General features: G+C 39.4%; 1 protein-coding gene across 1 annotated transcript in view; it reads left to right on the top strand.

The window, feature by feature from the left end:
• mrtfab (myocardin related transcription factor Ab) overlaps positions 1-13,378 on the top strand; it is a 56,333-nt gene that overhangs the window by 38,932 nt on the left and 4,023 nt on the right. The window contains exons 5-14 of the mRNA XM_042508285.1: positions 3,726-3,781; positions 4,734-4,809; positions 5,517-5,675; positions 7,675-7,829; positions 8,166-8,312; positions 8,511-8,579; positions 9,809-9,993; positions 10,511-10,682; positions 11,591-11,986; positions 12,074-13,051. Of these exons, the coding sequence (XP_042364219.1) occupies positions 3,726-3,781; positions 4,734-4,809; positions 5,517-5,675; positions 7,675-7,829; positions 8,166-8,312; positions 8,511-8,579; positions 9,809-9,993; positions 10,511-10,682; positions 11,591-11,986; positions 12,074-13,051 (2,393 nt within the window). The remainder of the gene's footprint in view (positions 1-3,725; positions 3,782-4,733; positions 4,810-5,516; positions 5,676-7,674; positions 7,830-8,165; positions 8,313-8,510; positions 8,580-9,808; positions 9,994-10,510; positions 10,683-11,590; positions 11,987-12,073; positions 13,052-13,378) is intronic.

Genomic DNA, 13,378 nt, shown 5'->3' with positions numbered 1-13,378 from the left:
TTTCTGAGCTGCTGGCTGGTACATTTGGCCACTTGAACGTTGAATATTGAAACAAAGTTTCTTAATCAGCATCTGATATATTGTGCAGAGACTGCATTTTTGAAAAAGCTGTTAATGTGCCAAAGGATTTTATTTCCACTTTGCTGATCATTTTCTGCCCTTGTTTGCATTGTTTAGTTTAGTTTAGTTTGTCAATGAAATTGTGTATTTGGACTGCTGTTGATGCAGAAGGTCATATTGAGAAACTAATGTGTTTTTGTTTCAAAATAACCAGATACACAAAACAGCTGGTGGTGTTTCTGTGAATCACACAAGTATAAAACAGTGATTGACTTGTCCGTCATAAAAAAAAAAAAAAAAGCCAGCTGTTCAGACATTCAATTAAATTTCATACTTTCATAAAACATCAGTTAGAGCTACATTTTGGTGTGGATTACCTTAGACCTGTCTGTTCAGTGCTTCTGAAACTCATACCAGAACAGCAGATTTTATTTCGTGTCAGCCAACACAGTGACTGCCTGATATTTGATTCTGGATAAAAGGTCAATACGAGTCGAATGTATCGACATCAGTGAATCTCTTCTTTCATAAGCATTTCAGCAGACAGTGAAGGGATCATCTGACCGAGTTCTTGACCGCTGGTTATGTCACAGCTGGTATGTGGGTCTCCTTGTTTAAACCTCGGGGGTTGTGACACGAGGAATGCCTCCCACCCCCCGCGGTCATCTGTGGCACACATACAGAGCCGACGCCCCGCTGTAGGCAGAATGTCACACACCTTTTGGCAGGGATTTCACCAGCTCTTGACCAATCCCATGAATGCCGTGTTGCATCATAGTAACTGCCGCAGTCCTCCTGATATCCTTCCCCAAACACAGAGAACATCTCTGCTTGTGCCTCTTTAGTACTGTTCGTTTTATCAGCTGTATGTCAAATGTTTTTTAATCGATCTCATTCTGCTTTTAAAATTTTTATTTATTTAATGCAAGTTTTAGTTGACTAAAAGTTTTGGTCGTTTTAGTGTTATCTCATTCAAAGAAAACATCAATCATTTTTTGTCTGGCTTTAATCAATTAAAATGAATCACGCTTAAATTAATGAACATTTCAGTTCATCTAGTTGAGCCAAAACAGATAATGTGGTCATTTTAGTCAAACTTGTGTCATATAACAGAAAACGCAGGCTGATTAATTTCAGATAAGGCTTGGCGGTATATTTATAACACATTGATATTGTAGTATAAAACTGAATACTGTTCTAGATTTTAGATATCTTAATATCAGGTGTTGTCTTTTCCTGGTTTTTAAGGCTGCATTACAGCAAACTGATGTAATTTTCTGAACTTCCCAGACTTTTCCTGTGCTTCTATCCTTTGCCTTTACCCACTTAGTCGTTACAGCCACGTGATGATTATTCATAAGAAATCTCATTGTGTAAATATGTTGTGAAAAGCACTAATAATCAACCCTGTAATGTTTTAAAATTACACACACACACACTCCAGTGTATAGCCGAAACACCTGCTCTCTCCCTCTCTCTCTTTTACCTTAAAAACATCATTAATTACTTAATCAGCACTCATATTTGCTGACCAGTCAACAGTATTTCATCGCCTCTCTGTTGTTAATGAAGTAGAGATGCACCGATTCTGAAATTCTGGGCTGATACCAAAGCTAAAAATAACAATTTTGCCAATAGCCGATACTATTGCTTTTATATTGTTGTTTTGTTTTGTTTTTTTATGTACTCTTCTTATGTACCAGGGACACAAAATAATCTACATTATATATTAAAAAATCACTGAACTGCTTAAAAGTCATTCACTCCTCCATTACACTTTTTTGAATGAACACAAAGTCAATCATACAAATTTGGTAAAAAGTATTATTTTAAGAACAGAAACTTAACTTTTGTTTTTGTTTCTCCACAATGACACAAATACTCTCTTTTGCTTTTGAGGCCAGCTAAAAATTTCCACTCACCACAAATACTTCACACCCCCACCCATCTACAAGGTGCACTGCAGACGGCCATGGCTGAGTGCAGTGATGAATGTATATTTTCTTTGTGCGCATCACTCTGCTCTGTCTCCGTGCTCCTTTTAACGATCCACTCCAGACCACCAGTCATCAAGAATTTATGACCCTCGGTCTCCCAGCTACTGTCCATCTCTCACTTAACACAGACAGTTGGCCTTTGAAATAGTTTTGGAAGTCTGATTTCGACAAAATGCACCCTTAAAGTCGGCATGTGTCAGTATTGCTTAAAATAGCCAGAAAACTATCACTGAGCAGAGCTACTGTGGGGATTTAGAAGAGTTTCATCAGGATGTATGCACAAAATTTGGGACATAGAAAGATTTTGCTTCATTGAACATTTGTGTTGAAGTTTGAGATTTGGCCAAAGTTCAATTAGTGTTTTCTTTTCTTAAACCAACTTCTGTCCTTCATTTAAACAAGAAAGGGGGGGGGGTGAAACTTTATGGAGTAAAGTGACAAGCTATGTCATATTCAGGCAAATGAAAATGCTGAGTTTTTAGGAAAGCTCATGGTTGTGGTTACAGTCATGTGATTTCATGAGCTTTGTCTGAATATTTGCTTTCTTTAAACTTACCTTACCTACAGCACAACACTTCCTGCTAATGCTTCAGTGTAAAATCCACAATGAACCCAATGCTAACATGACTGGGACCTGAACTATGGAAGTGTAGAACTGCCAGGTCAGAAAAAAAACTGATTAATATCATATAATAATATAAAAAGTTTTGTTTTATAGAAATTTTGCAATGTAAGAAAAGTATCTTGTCATGATATTATTTTTTTTCACGATTTAACAAGTTTTAAATTGTGTGTCACAACATAAAAATGTGAAAAATGTTATATTAAGAAAGGTTTATATATATATATATATAAGTTATAACATGAGACCATCTTGTTCTAATATGAAACAATATTGTTAAAATGTGAAAAATATGCTATAGCAAGAAAAGCTTTTTGGCATAGCATGTCTTATTATAACATTAAAATATGTAGTTAAAACATGAAAAATCTTGCTGTTATAACAAGAGAATTGTCTTGTAATATTATAAAAACAATATGAAAACATATAAACCTGAAGAATATGTTGTAACAAGAAACTTGTTGCTATAACATAAAAATATCTTTCCATAACATGAAAATATATATAAAAAATATATATATATATAAATAAAACTTGAAAAAATGTCTTATTAGAAAAGAAAGCTTCCTGTTATAACAAGAAAAGTTGTGGGTTTTTTTTCAACATGAAAAGTTTCCTGCTTTGACATGAAGCTATCTGGTAAAAATGTGAAACATTTCCTAATACTGATGCGTGTTTTTTTTCTGACCTGGCAGTTCTGTGCTTCTTTACTGAACAGCACAGTAACAGGCCAAAATAAATCGATTGCAGGTACAGTTTTCTTTGTTGAAGCTTTACTGCAGAGAAAAAGCTTTATTTGTGCACACACAGCGTGCTGCAGCAGCCAGTCGGCCTCCTGAGCTGTCATCGGAGTGTGTGTCAGAAAAGCACTCCTGACCTTCTCGTCCTGCAGCCACTTCTGCTTTGAGTCTGTCTTGTTCTGTAGCTGTTACTGTTTCCACATTGTCACTTGCTGAAAGGAGCATCATGACTGCCATCACAGTCCTTGTAAGCTGCATTCATTTCTCTCTCTTTTTTTTTTTTTTTTCACCCCTTTCTCCATGCAGCACTGAAGAGCCCGGCAGCATTTCACGAACAGCGGCGGAGTCTGGAGCGAGCAAGGGTGAGCGTCTTAAGTCCAATGACTTTCCTGCTTTCTCAGTGAACTTTCTTTTTTGAAGCCTTGAAGAGCAAAACATAAGCAGTATGTGTACATTTCAAAGCATTATTTATAATTGAATTGTACCATCAGTATGGACATGTAATACTCTGCTGACAAGAAATAAACTTTAGAAGCAGAACAGACAGCAGTATGGTGGCACTCTTTAGTTGAGAAGCTGCACAAACCGACAGGGTTGCTCAGCGTTATTAGCATGTTTTTAATAACCCAAGGTCAGATCTACCTCTCGCTGCCATCTGGAGCTGCCATCATATGCAAATGCATAATTTGCATCTAGTCCGTTGTTCTCTGCTACTTATTGGAATAAGAGTTCAAGCAAGACTTGGTTTGTGAAGCTTTTAAATTAAGATGAAGACATTTCTTTATAGCCACACATTCCAGTTGTTGGGTTTGACTGTTTTTTATTATTATTATTATTTTATTATATATATATATATATATATATATATATATATATATATATATATATATATATATTTTTAAGTCAGGCATGCTTTTACTTTTATGTTGTATTTGTTTATCTGTTATTTTATATTATTGTGTTATCATCTTTTATTGGTCTGTTTATCATAATTTATTCAGTTTTTTGTTGTTTTTTTATTTTTATTCATATGGGTTATCCTCTTTCAGTGGTTTACTTTTAGTCTCATTATTTTAATTGTTATTCTGTTTCATTTTGACAATGTTTTTTTTTATCAGTTCTGAATCACATGTCTTTGTGTGATGTCACTATATATGTGATGTTGCACTATTAGTTATACAACAAAGATGGCAGCCAAATAATATATGCTGTATAGATTAGCAGTTTATTACAGTGTAATAAGTGCCCATTAAAGACTTGTTTAAGCATTTCATGTCCCCCTAAATTTTTCTTATTTTCTTTTGTTTTCCCCAGACCGAGGACTATCTGAAGAGGAAGATCCGAAGTCGTCCTGAGCGCTCCGAGCTGGTCAGGATGCACATTCTGGAGGGTGAGTTTTTATTCTCAGGTGAAACCGCACGTTCAGACTCAGTCATTTCAAAAGTGTAGAATGAAAGGTTTAAGTCAAGTCAAAAACATGAAACCTTATTTAAAAAGGAACCTCACATTTACAAAATGGAACCAGTTCCTGTGTGATGAAGTGAACCTGTAGTTCCTATTTTATATTTATACGTGAACTTTGTCAAAGTGTAATTCTTAGAAATCGACTCCTCTGCAGAAGCACTGTAAGACTCATAGGAAGGCCTTTCCCATGCTCAGCTGTGTTCGCTGGTTTAAACCTGAACCAGCAGAAACAAATAGATGGTCTTGATGAAGTAGTTGCTCGTTGTTTTTAGGTTTGTTTTATGAGCTTGACTTGATGCTGTCCCTTAATTTGATTTCTTGTAAACTAGCAGGAAGTAGTTGCTGCTTTAAATTGAGCTTGAACTCAAGGCCAAGTAATTAATACTAAGTTAATTTTAGGCCCTGGTACAGGTGTTTGCTCCATTTAGGAGCACTCATTTGTACATTTCTCTTTAATTTTGTGGAGAAAAAAAATAATATAAATAAAATTTCAAAGTCCTTGAATTTAACTTCCTTCTATCTGTACGAACTCTGTGTGTTTATAAAGCGTGTACCTGGTGGTAACTTTTAGATGAAAATGAATCACTTGATGAATACATTTGCATGCCCGTTGTCTTGCTGTGTCCTCCACAGAGACGTCAGCAGAGCCGTCCCTGCAGGCCAAGCAGCTGCAGCTAAAGCGAGCGCGACTGGCCGACGACCTCAACGACAAGATCTCCCACAGACCGGGTCCCATCGAACTGGTGCACAAGAACATCCTCTCTGTGGACTGCCCCGTGCACTCGCCACTGGGTAACCACACACAAAGCTTGCAACCTGCTCACTGTCTAAATATGCGCTCTCACGCTTAGTGAGAACGTTCAGTCGCTGGAGTAAAGATGGACAAAAAAAAAAATAAATAAAAGTCTCAATCTCATTTCAGACACACAAAAAATAAATACATGGACACAGTACACCCGCTACAGATGAAGCAAAACTCTGCATTTGATATAATACAACACATTTTTTCTAAACAAATGTTTATTGATTTTTAGCATTTATACAAGTTTTACAAAGTTATAAGAACTCCCTCCCATTTTAACATATAGCACTACATAAATACAAATAAAGAGCAATAATAAAGAATCTACCTAATAAATTCATTAATAATAATAATAATAAAAACAACAATTAAAAAAACACAGAACATTTAACTAGCTGCTCAAACATATGGAACCCCCCCCCCCCCCCCCCCCCCCCCCCCCCCCCCCCCCCCCCCCCCCCCCCCCAGAACATACGGTATTATAGAACTCATAAAAAGAATAGCACAATTAATAAAAATAATGTTTTTAAATTACATACATAAAAATAAATAAATAACAAAAAATAAATAGATAAAATAAAATAATAATAAAAAGTACATGTATAAATACAAGTGCACATTAAGGACTGGGTACAGTACACATTCCTCAAATAAATGAGTTTATGTCCTTTATCTTAGCCAAACATTTCCAAACCATCTTCAGTGTCATAATTTTACAAATTCCAAAAACCTCGCCCAAAAATGAATAAACTCAGGAGCTTTATTTCTCACTTTATAGGTGATTTTTTTTTTTTTTTTTTTTTTTTTTTTTTTAACCAACAGCTTATTATTAATTCAACCAAGCATGCAGAACAGGGATGCACACAACACTCACAGTCACACCTGCAACATTCATGATGAATATTAAACACAACGTTCATAATGAATATTAAGCAGAGTCTTCTCAGACTAAACGCAGTGTGTTTTTTCACCTTGCTCATTGACAGATGTTTGCTAAAATTTGCTGGACTCAAGTTCAACATGTTCACCTCTGTCATGAAGTTGCCATTATGCCACTGACTCTGTGTGCTATGGCACTTCCACTAAAATCTCATTTCCATTCAGTTTGAACACACCTTCAGTTGTGTGATTACAACATCCAGGTATCTACACACACTTGTAATCAGTACTATAAAGTGTACAAACACATACACTTCTCAGTAAGTACAGTTTTGCATCATCCTGCTCTGTTACAGATATGACACAACAAATATGTTTGGACACAGTCCTGTTTTGAAATATGGCAGAGGAGGACACACAGTGTTGTATAACTTCTCTAAAATGAGTCATCGCTGTTTAGCAATCATAAGGTGATGAGTGTTTAAGGCATCGTGTGAAAGACAGGAATTGAATTGTTTTGTTGACAGCAGCTGGGAAAATTCACCCATTCGTTAGCCATTTTCACGGTTTTACTGGCCACAGAAGTTTATAACAGACCATCATACCTTCTCACACTTTACATACTCAGCATATTATCCATATTGAGCATTTATAGATTTTACATAGTGGTGTGAGTTTGAAGCATAATGTACATGTTTTGTTATTTATTTATTTTTTTAAATTTAATTCTTATTTTAATACTTTTTAGTTTTACTTCTATAATTCTCTATGTTTGACATTAGAGCAAATGTATGAATTACATAGGAATCAATAAAGTATTCCTGATTCTGATCAACATCTATCAGAGCTACGTCACGTCAACAACTACAGAAAATACATTTGCTGCTATATTACATTACGTGAACAGTTATACACGGAAAATTAGTGAAGCGACTTAAACACAAACAACAAAATTCTGTGACTTTTTCAATGATTTTTTAATAAATCCATGAATTGGAAAACACAACTGTGAAATTCCATAACTTTTTCAGGTTTCCCATGACCATGGGAACCTTGTTAAATGGTCAAAATGTGTCAGTGTATCTGAAAATATTTGTCTCTCCATCGCAGATTCTCCAAAGGGAGAGAGCTCTTCTTTAGATGAAGACAGCAGTGATGCTCTGTCACCGGACCAGCTGACCAATCACGACTCTCCCCTGAGTGCCGTCCCTCAGCTGTCCCCCTCGGACGTGCTCACTCAGAACGGGGACACATCTCCCACACAGGTAATATCTCAGGTTGTCTTCTATCATTATAAGGGTCAGCTGATCTTGAAATGATACTTGCAATAAACTTTATTTAAATACACAATGTTTCGGTCCTTAAACTTCATCTAGTAAAGTGTCTTAGGACCAAATTTGTATTTAAATAAAGTTAAAAAGTAAAAAAGGACAGTGTGAAGGACATTCTCCTCCTATGCAGCTGTCCAAAAGTTATTGAAAGCGAGGATGAGCCTCTACATTCTAGTTTTGAACCAGAATTGAAATTAGACCAGTTTTATATAGTAATGAAACAAAGCAAGAGATGCTAAACATACCATTAACCAAGAGATATCTTCCCAGTTCATCACACAGTCCCCTCCTCCACCACCTCCTCCACCGCCTCCTCCTCCCCAGGTGAATGGGTCAGACTCCTCCCCATTCCCGAAAGTGACAAACGGGATGACGCTGACCTTAACAAGCTGCCGCCCCTCTGCTGCACATGTCAAGGTGCGGTAACGCTGCTTATTTTCCTCTGTGATCACAGAACCATGAAATGTTTCCATGTTTCCAGTTCCTGCAGATTTGATGATTTATGAATAAATCTGACCTTAATCTCTATTTGTGGAGCAGCTATAACCGGCTAACCCTCCCTCATCTCTTCATCTCCTCCTCCCCGACCCCGTTTCTCACGCTTTCTGTCAGCAGTCTCAGGCTAAGACGAGTTCAGACCGTCCTCCGCAGAGACCCAAGAAACCAAAGGACAGCAAACCCAAGGTCAGCAAGCTCTTTGTTTTGGTTCCAGTTTAACAGGCGCTGACACAGGAGTTAAAATATTCATCCAAATGTGGGAAGTTGTCAGCATTTATTTTTAGGCAGCTTCATAACAGCAGTTAGGAATTAAGATTGTGTTTGTCGGATTTAACAAAAGAGTTGAGAGTTTGCTCTCTCTTTTCCACCAACATGCCACAGTTCCAGTTCATGCACTTTTGTCCAAACATTGGCTCAGAACTTGAAACTTTAAAACTGTTAGAAACGCAGGCTGGTTTACAGAAGAGCACCAAGGTCCCAAGAATCCTTAACGTTTAAGAACCAGAGCTGATTTGGTGGAAAAGCGCTCTGTGGTTTCGGAGTCAGTTTTCTCAGAACTTTGCTTCTCTGTAGACTCAATGATTTGACATTTAACAATCATACAAAGAGAAATGTGTCGTAGAAGAGGAAGAGATACCATCCTCAATACACCAGAACACAAACTTTCTTTCTGTGAACTGGACAAACGTGCTGTTTGTCCGTAGTTCTGTTATTAGTGTTGATATTTCCACCTGCGTGTCCTGACTGCACACACACTTTTTTTGGTGATATTCTCAAAACCAGTAAATCAGGTAGACCAAGGCATTAACGATGAACATCGAAAATTAATGGTATGTAATACAGGGTGTCTGTGAGTCCACAAAAAGTCTTTAAAAAAAAAGTCATAAATTCAATTTTATAAGTGTCATTAAATCATCTTAAATTTTAGTTTGTGAGGTCTTAGTTGCCACATTTTTTTTCTAATTAAATGTATCCACTTTTTAATACCTTCTTGTCAAAGTTAGTTGAACTTTTCTGCGTGAAAGTCCACATTTCTGATGATAAAATCCTTTAAACCTATCACCAGATCTAATACTAATGCAGTCATTCGGTTGAGGGGTGTAGTTCTTCAGAAAGAAAATACTTCTACATGAAACTGCCCTTGGACTATCATGAGTAACAGAGTCATTATTTCTATAAAGAGACACTGCTGTTGAGTTTTTCAAATGAATTTTTTGGCACTTTAAGCACCACAAGCTGAGTGCCATCTAGTTCCATAATACTGGAGAGAAGGCAGACATCTCCATGACTGATCTCCTGCACTCAGCAGCTCACGCCAAAACTATCTAGATTAATCAATAGCACTACAGGTAAGAAGAAAAATCTGTATATTTGGGGTGAACTCTCCCTTTAACCCTTTGGTCTCCTTGCTGCAGGTGAAGAAGCTGAAGTACCACCAGTACATCCCTCCGGACCAGAAGGCGGACAAAGAGCGTCCGCCCCAGATGGACTCGTCGTACGCGAAGCTCCTCCACCAGCAGCAGCTCTTCCTGCAGCTGCAGATCCTCAACCAGCAACAGCAGCACTACAACTACCACACCATCCTGCCCGCCCCGCCCAAGTGAGTGTCAGCCGAGACGTGTGTGAGGATGACTGGCCGGTGCGGTTTATTTCAAAGAGACTTTGCTGCCCTCCCTTTCTTCATCAAATTGAATCAGTAGTTATTACCCATAGTTCACTGGTGCAGCGCAGCCTGCAGGCGGGTGTCATTATTACTTCCTTTCTGCTGTTGTTTGTCACTTCCATGTCGGTGGTTTATGAGTCCATAGAGCCTGGAGCTTAAAGCAGAAGCAATCTTTAAATGTCCCAGCTTAGTTTCAGAGCTTTGACGATGACTTTTGAAATATGTTTTCTTATAGTTTGTAGGAGTTGAAGCTTCGAGGCAAATAAAATAAAATAGTAATGTCACTTTTGTATAGAATGTGATCTATCAAAAGTAACTTTGGAAATAAACTTTGGTCGTTATTTTTCATTCCATTTGCGTGACCCCGCGATGTGACCTCAGTCACAACATTCCCTGCAGTGTCGAAGCAGGACAAGCAATGTTCATACTTTACTGTTTTTCTGCCTCCCCTCAGGCCGCCGACCGAGCAGCCTCCCACAACCAACTCTGGCCCTTCCCCCTCCCGCAGCGTTCCCACGACGACCACCCCCGCCCCCTCCAGTCAGAGCGGGACTGCCCGACAGAGCCAAACTGCAGTGGGAGGAGCCAAACCAGGCGCTCTGCCAGCCAACCTGGACGAGTTCAAAGTGAGTTACATAGACAGCTTCACCCAGTATCAGAAATGTTCCTGCGAAGAACATTATAACATAACTAAATATTTCTTTTACAGTACAAAAAACAATGATAATAATTCATTTGAGCTTCTTGTTTTTAACTGCTGTTTATTGAAGTTGATCATAAAATGAGTTTGATCATAAAACTTTCCTGCTAAATAACACAAATAATCCAGTGCTTTGAATTTACTCAGTAAGAGAGTGTTAAAGGTACATTCTGCAGGATTGTCAGTTACTGTTTGTAAACACACTCGCCTGCCAGAGTGAAGGTAAAAGCCAGCTCAAGATTTACTCTTGTTTGTGTTTCTTTGGTGTTTCTAATCACGTCTTAAATTGCACACGTCCATCAATAAACACGTTAACACTGACAGCGCTTGTTGTTATACAGTTTTTTAGTAAAATCCTGCAGAGTATATCTTTGATGCATGATCTCCAAAATGTACTTTGGCTAAATTTAGCAACAGTTGCTCTTTTTCTTTTAGTTTCTTTTTTTTTTTTTTTTTTGCAAAACACATTTTTAAAAGTAATGTCAGAGCTTGCTGTCCCTTCACACCAAAACACCCTCAACTAAATCAGTGATTCCCAAACTGTTGCTTTGATTTTTGTCACATTTTTGTTATATTTGAAAAATGTTAAGAGGCCTGAAAAGGTGAATTTTTTTTTTTTTTAAAAAAGTATGATCACAATTTTGTGACCCCTTATAATAATCTTGAGACTTTTTGGGAGTTCCCCATCCTCAGGTTGTGAACCACTGAACCCAATAATGCCCTACTGAGCTCAGCACTTTTTGTTTTTGTCTCTTGCGCATCAGTTGTTCTGTTTTCTTTCACTCTGACTCAAAGCCTGCTAAGTGAACACTTCCGTGGTTTCTCATCCTCCAGGTCGCTGAGCTGAAACAGGAACTGAAATTGCGCGGTCTGACCGTCTCTGGCACAAAGAACGATCTCATCGAGAGGCTCCGCAACTACCAGGAGCAAACCGGTGGCACCACAGCAGTTGTGAAAAACAGCATATCGCAGGCCAGCCAGCAGGTCGCGACCTCAGCCGCTGGCACCATCACATCCTCTCCAACCGCCACTACTAACCCCGACCACCAACCAGGAGAGGCGGGGTTTAAGTTAGATCTGTCATCACTGGCTCAGGTGATTCCAGGGCGGGTCATGAGGTTTGGCAGCACCAGCTCCAGCCCTCCGGTTTCACCGACTCCGTCTGAGAGGTCACTGGCCGGGATGAGTCCAGATGAGACGAGCTGCAACGGAGACATGTTTGGAGAGATGGTGAGGGATATATACACATTTTTTGGATGGGATTATTTGGAAATAACTGAATCTTTTCTCTAAAATTCTCTTTTTGTTTTCCTTCAGGTGAGCTCTCCTCTTACCCAGCTAACCCTGCACCCGTCTCCTCAGCACCCGCCAAACGTCTCTCCGCTCTCCAAGGTCAAAGAGGAGATCCAGAGCTCCTGCAGCCTCTCCAGGCATTCACCCGCCTCCTCTCAGCCTCCAGAGCCTCTGCCTGGAGTAACCATGGACACATCCTCCTTGGACAAGGACCAGATGCTCCAGGAGAAGGACAAGCAGATTGAGGAGTTGACCAGGATGCTGAGGCAAAAGCAGAGGCTGGTGGAGACGCTCCGGTCCCAGCTGGAGCAGGGCAAGATGACAGGCGGAGTCATATCAGAAAAAGAAGGGAGTGAGAGGAACAAAACATCCCCAGAGGTTAAACTTCAAACTCTGATAAAAGCTTCAGCCATTCAGCCCCCGACGCTCCCCAACGGCATCGTGGTGAAGGTGAAGAAGGAGGTGGAGCCAGAGGAGAGCATGGAAGGAGTGACGGAGGCAAAGAAAGCCGCCCAGCCGATGCAGTGCTCTCAGGAGACTCTGCTCCGGCTGCAGCAGATTCACCGGCTTCAGATCCAGCAAGCCGAGCAGCAGAAACAGCCGCCGCAGCCCAATCAGGTGCAGCTGCAGAAAGTGGCAGAGGCGATGTCGAGCCCTCAAAAGCTGCAGCAGCAGAAGAAAGACGCCCAAATCCTGCTCCAGCAGCAGCAGCAGCTGCAGCAGCTCATCATCCAGCAAACCCAACAGAAACAGCTCCAGGCGCAGCAGAAGTTAGCGCAGCAGAAACTGGCCCAGCAGAAACTCGGTCAACAGAAGCTGGTGCAGCAGAACCAGCTCAAGCAGACTCCAGTCCAGCAGAGCCAGCAGAAGAACCAGATCCAGCTGAAGCAGGTTCAGGTGCAGATCCAGAAGCCTGCAGGGAACCAAAGCCAGCAGAGGAAGCAGCAGAGGGCTCAGCAGAGGCAGCAGAGACAGCAGACGGCAGCCGTCACCACCCAGCAGGTAACGTCATCAGCCGCACTCTCAAAATGCTGCCTCATATGTCTAGGTTTTTATTTAACCCTTGAAAGCTAAGCAAATTGGCTTGATTTCTTTCAAAATCATAGGAAGATTTTGCAAGGTACAGCTAGAAGCAAAGTACCTGAAATTTAGCACAAAAAACAAAAGGTTTGAATAAAAAAAGTAAATAACTACATATAAATATATAGTTAAATATATGTATGAATAGTAATGATGATGATGATTACTGTTTTTTTTTGTTGTTCAGGTTATTATGATAATTATAATATAATTTTAATTATAATGATGGTGTACTGGACATTTTTCCCA

This window comes from Plectropomus leopardus, chromosome 19, assembly GCF_008729295.1.
Source record: "Plectropomus leopardus isolate mb chromosome 19, YSFRI_Pleo_2.0, whole genome shotgun sequence".
NCBI lineage: Eukaryota > Metazoa > Chordata > Actinopteri > Perciformes > Serranidae > Plectropomus > Plectropomus leopardus.
Note: the sequence above shows the minus strand (reverse complement) of the source record. Positions and strands in the feature narration are given on the sequence as shown.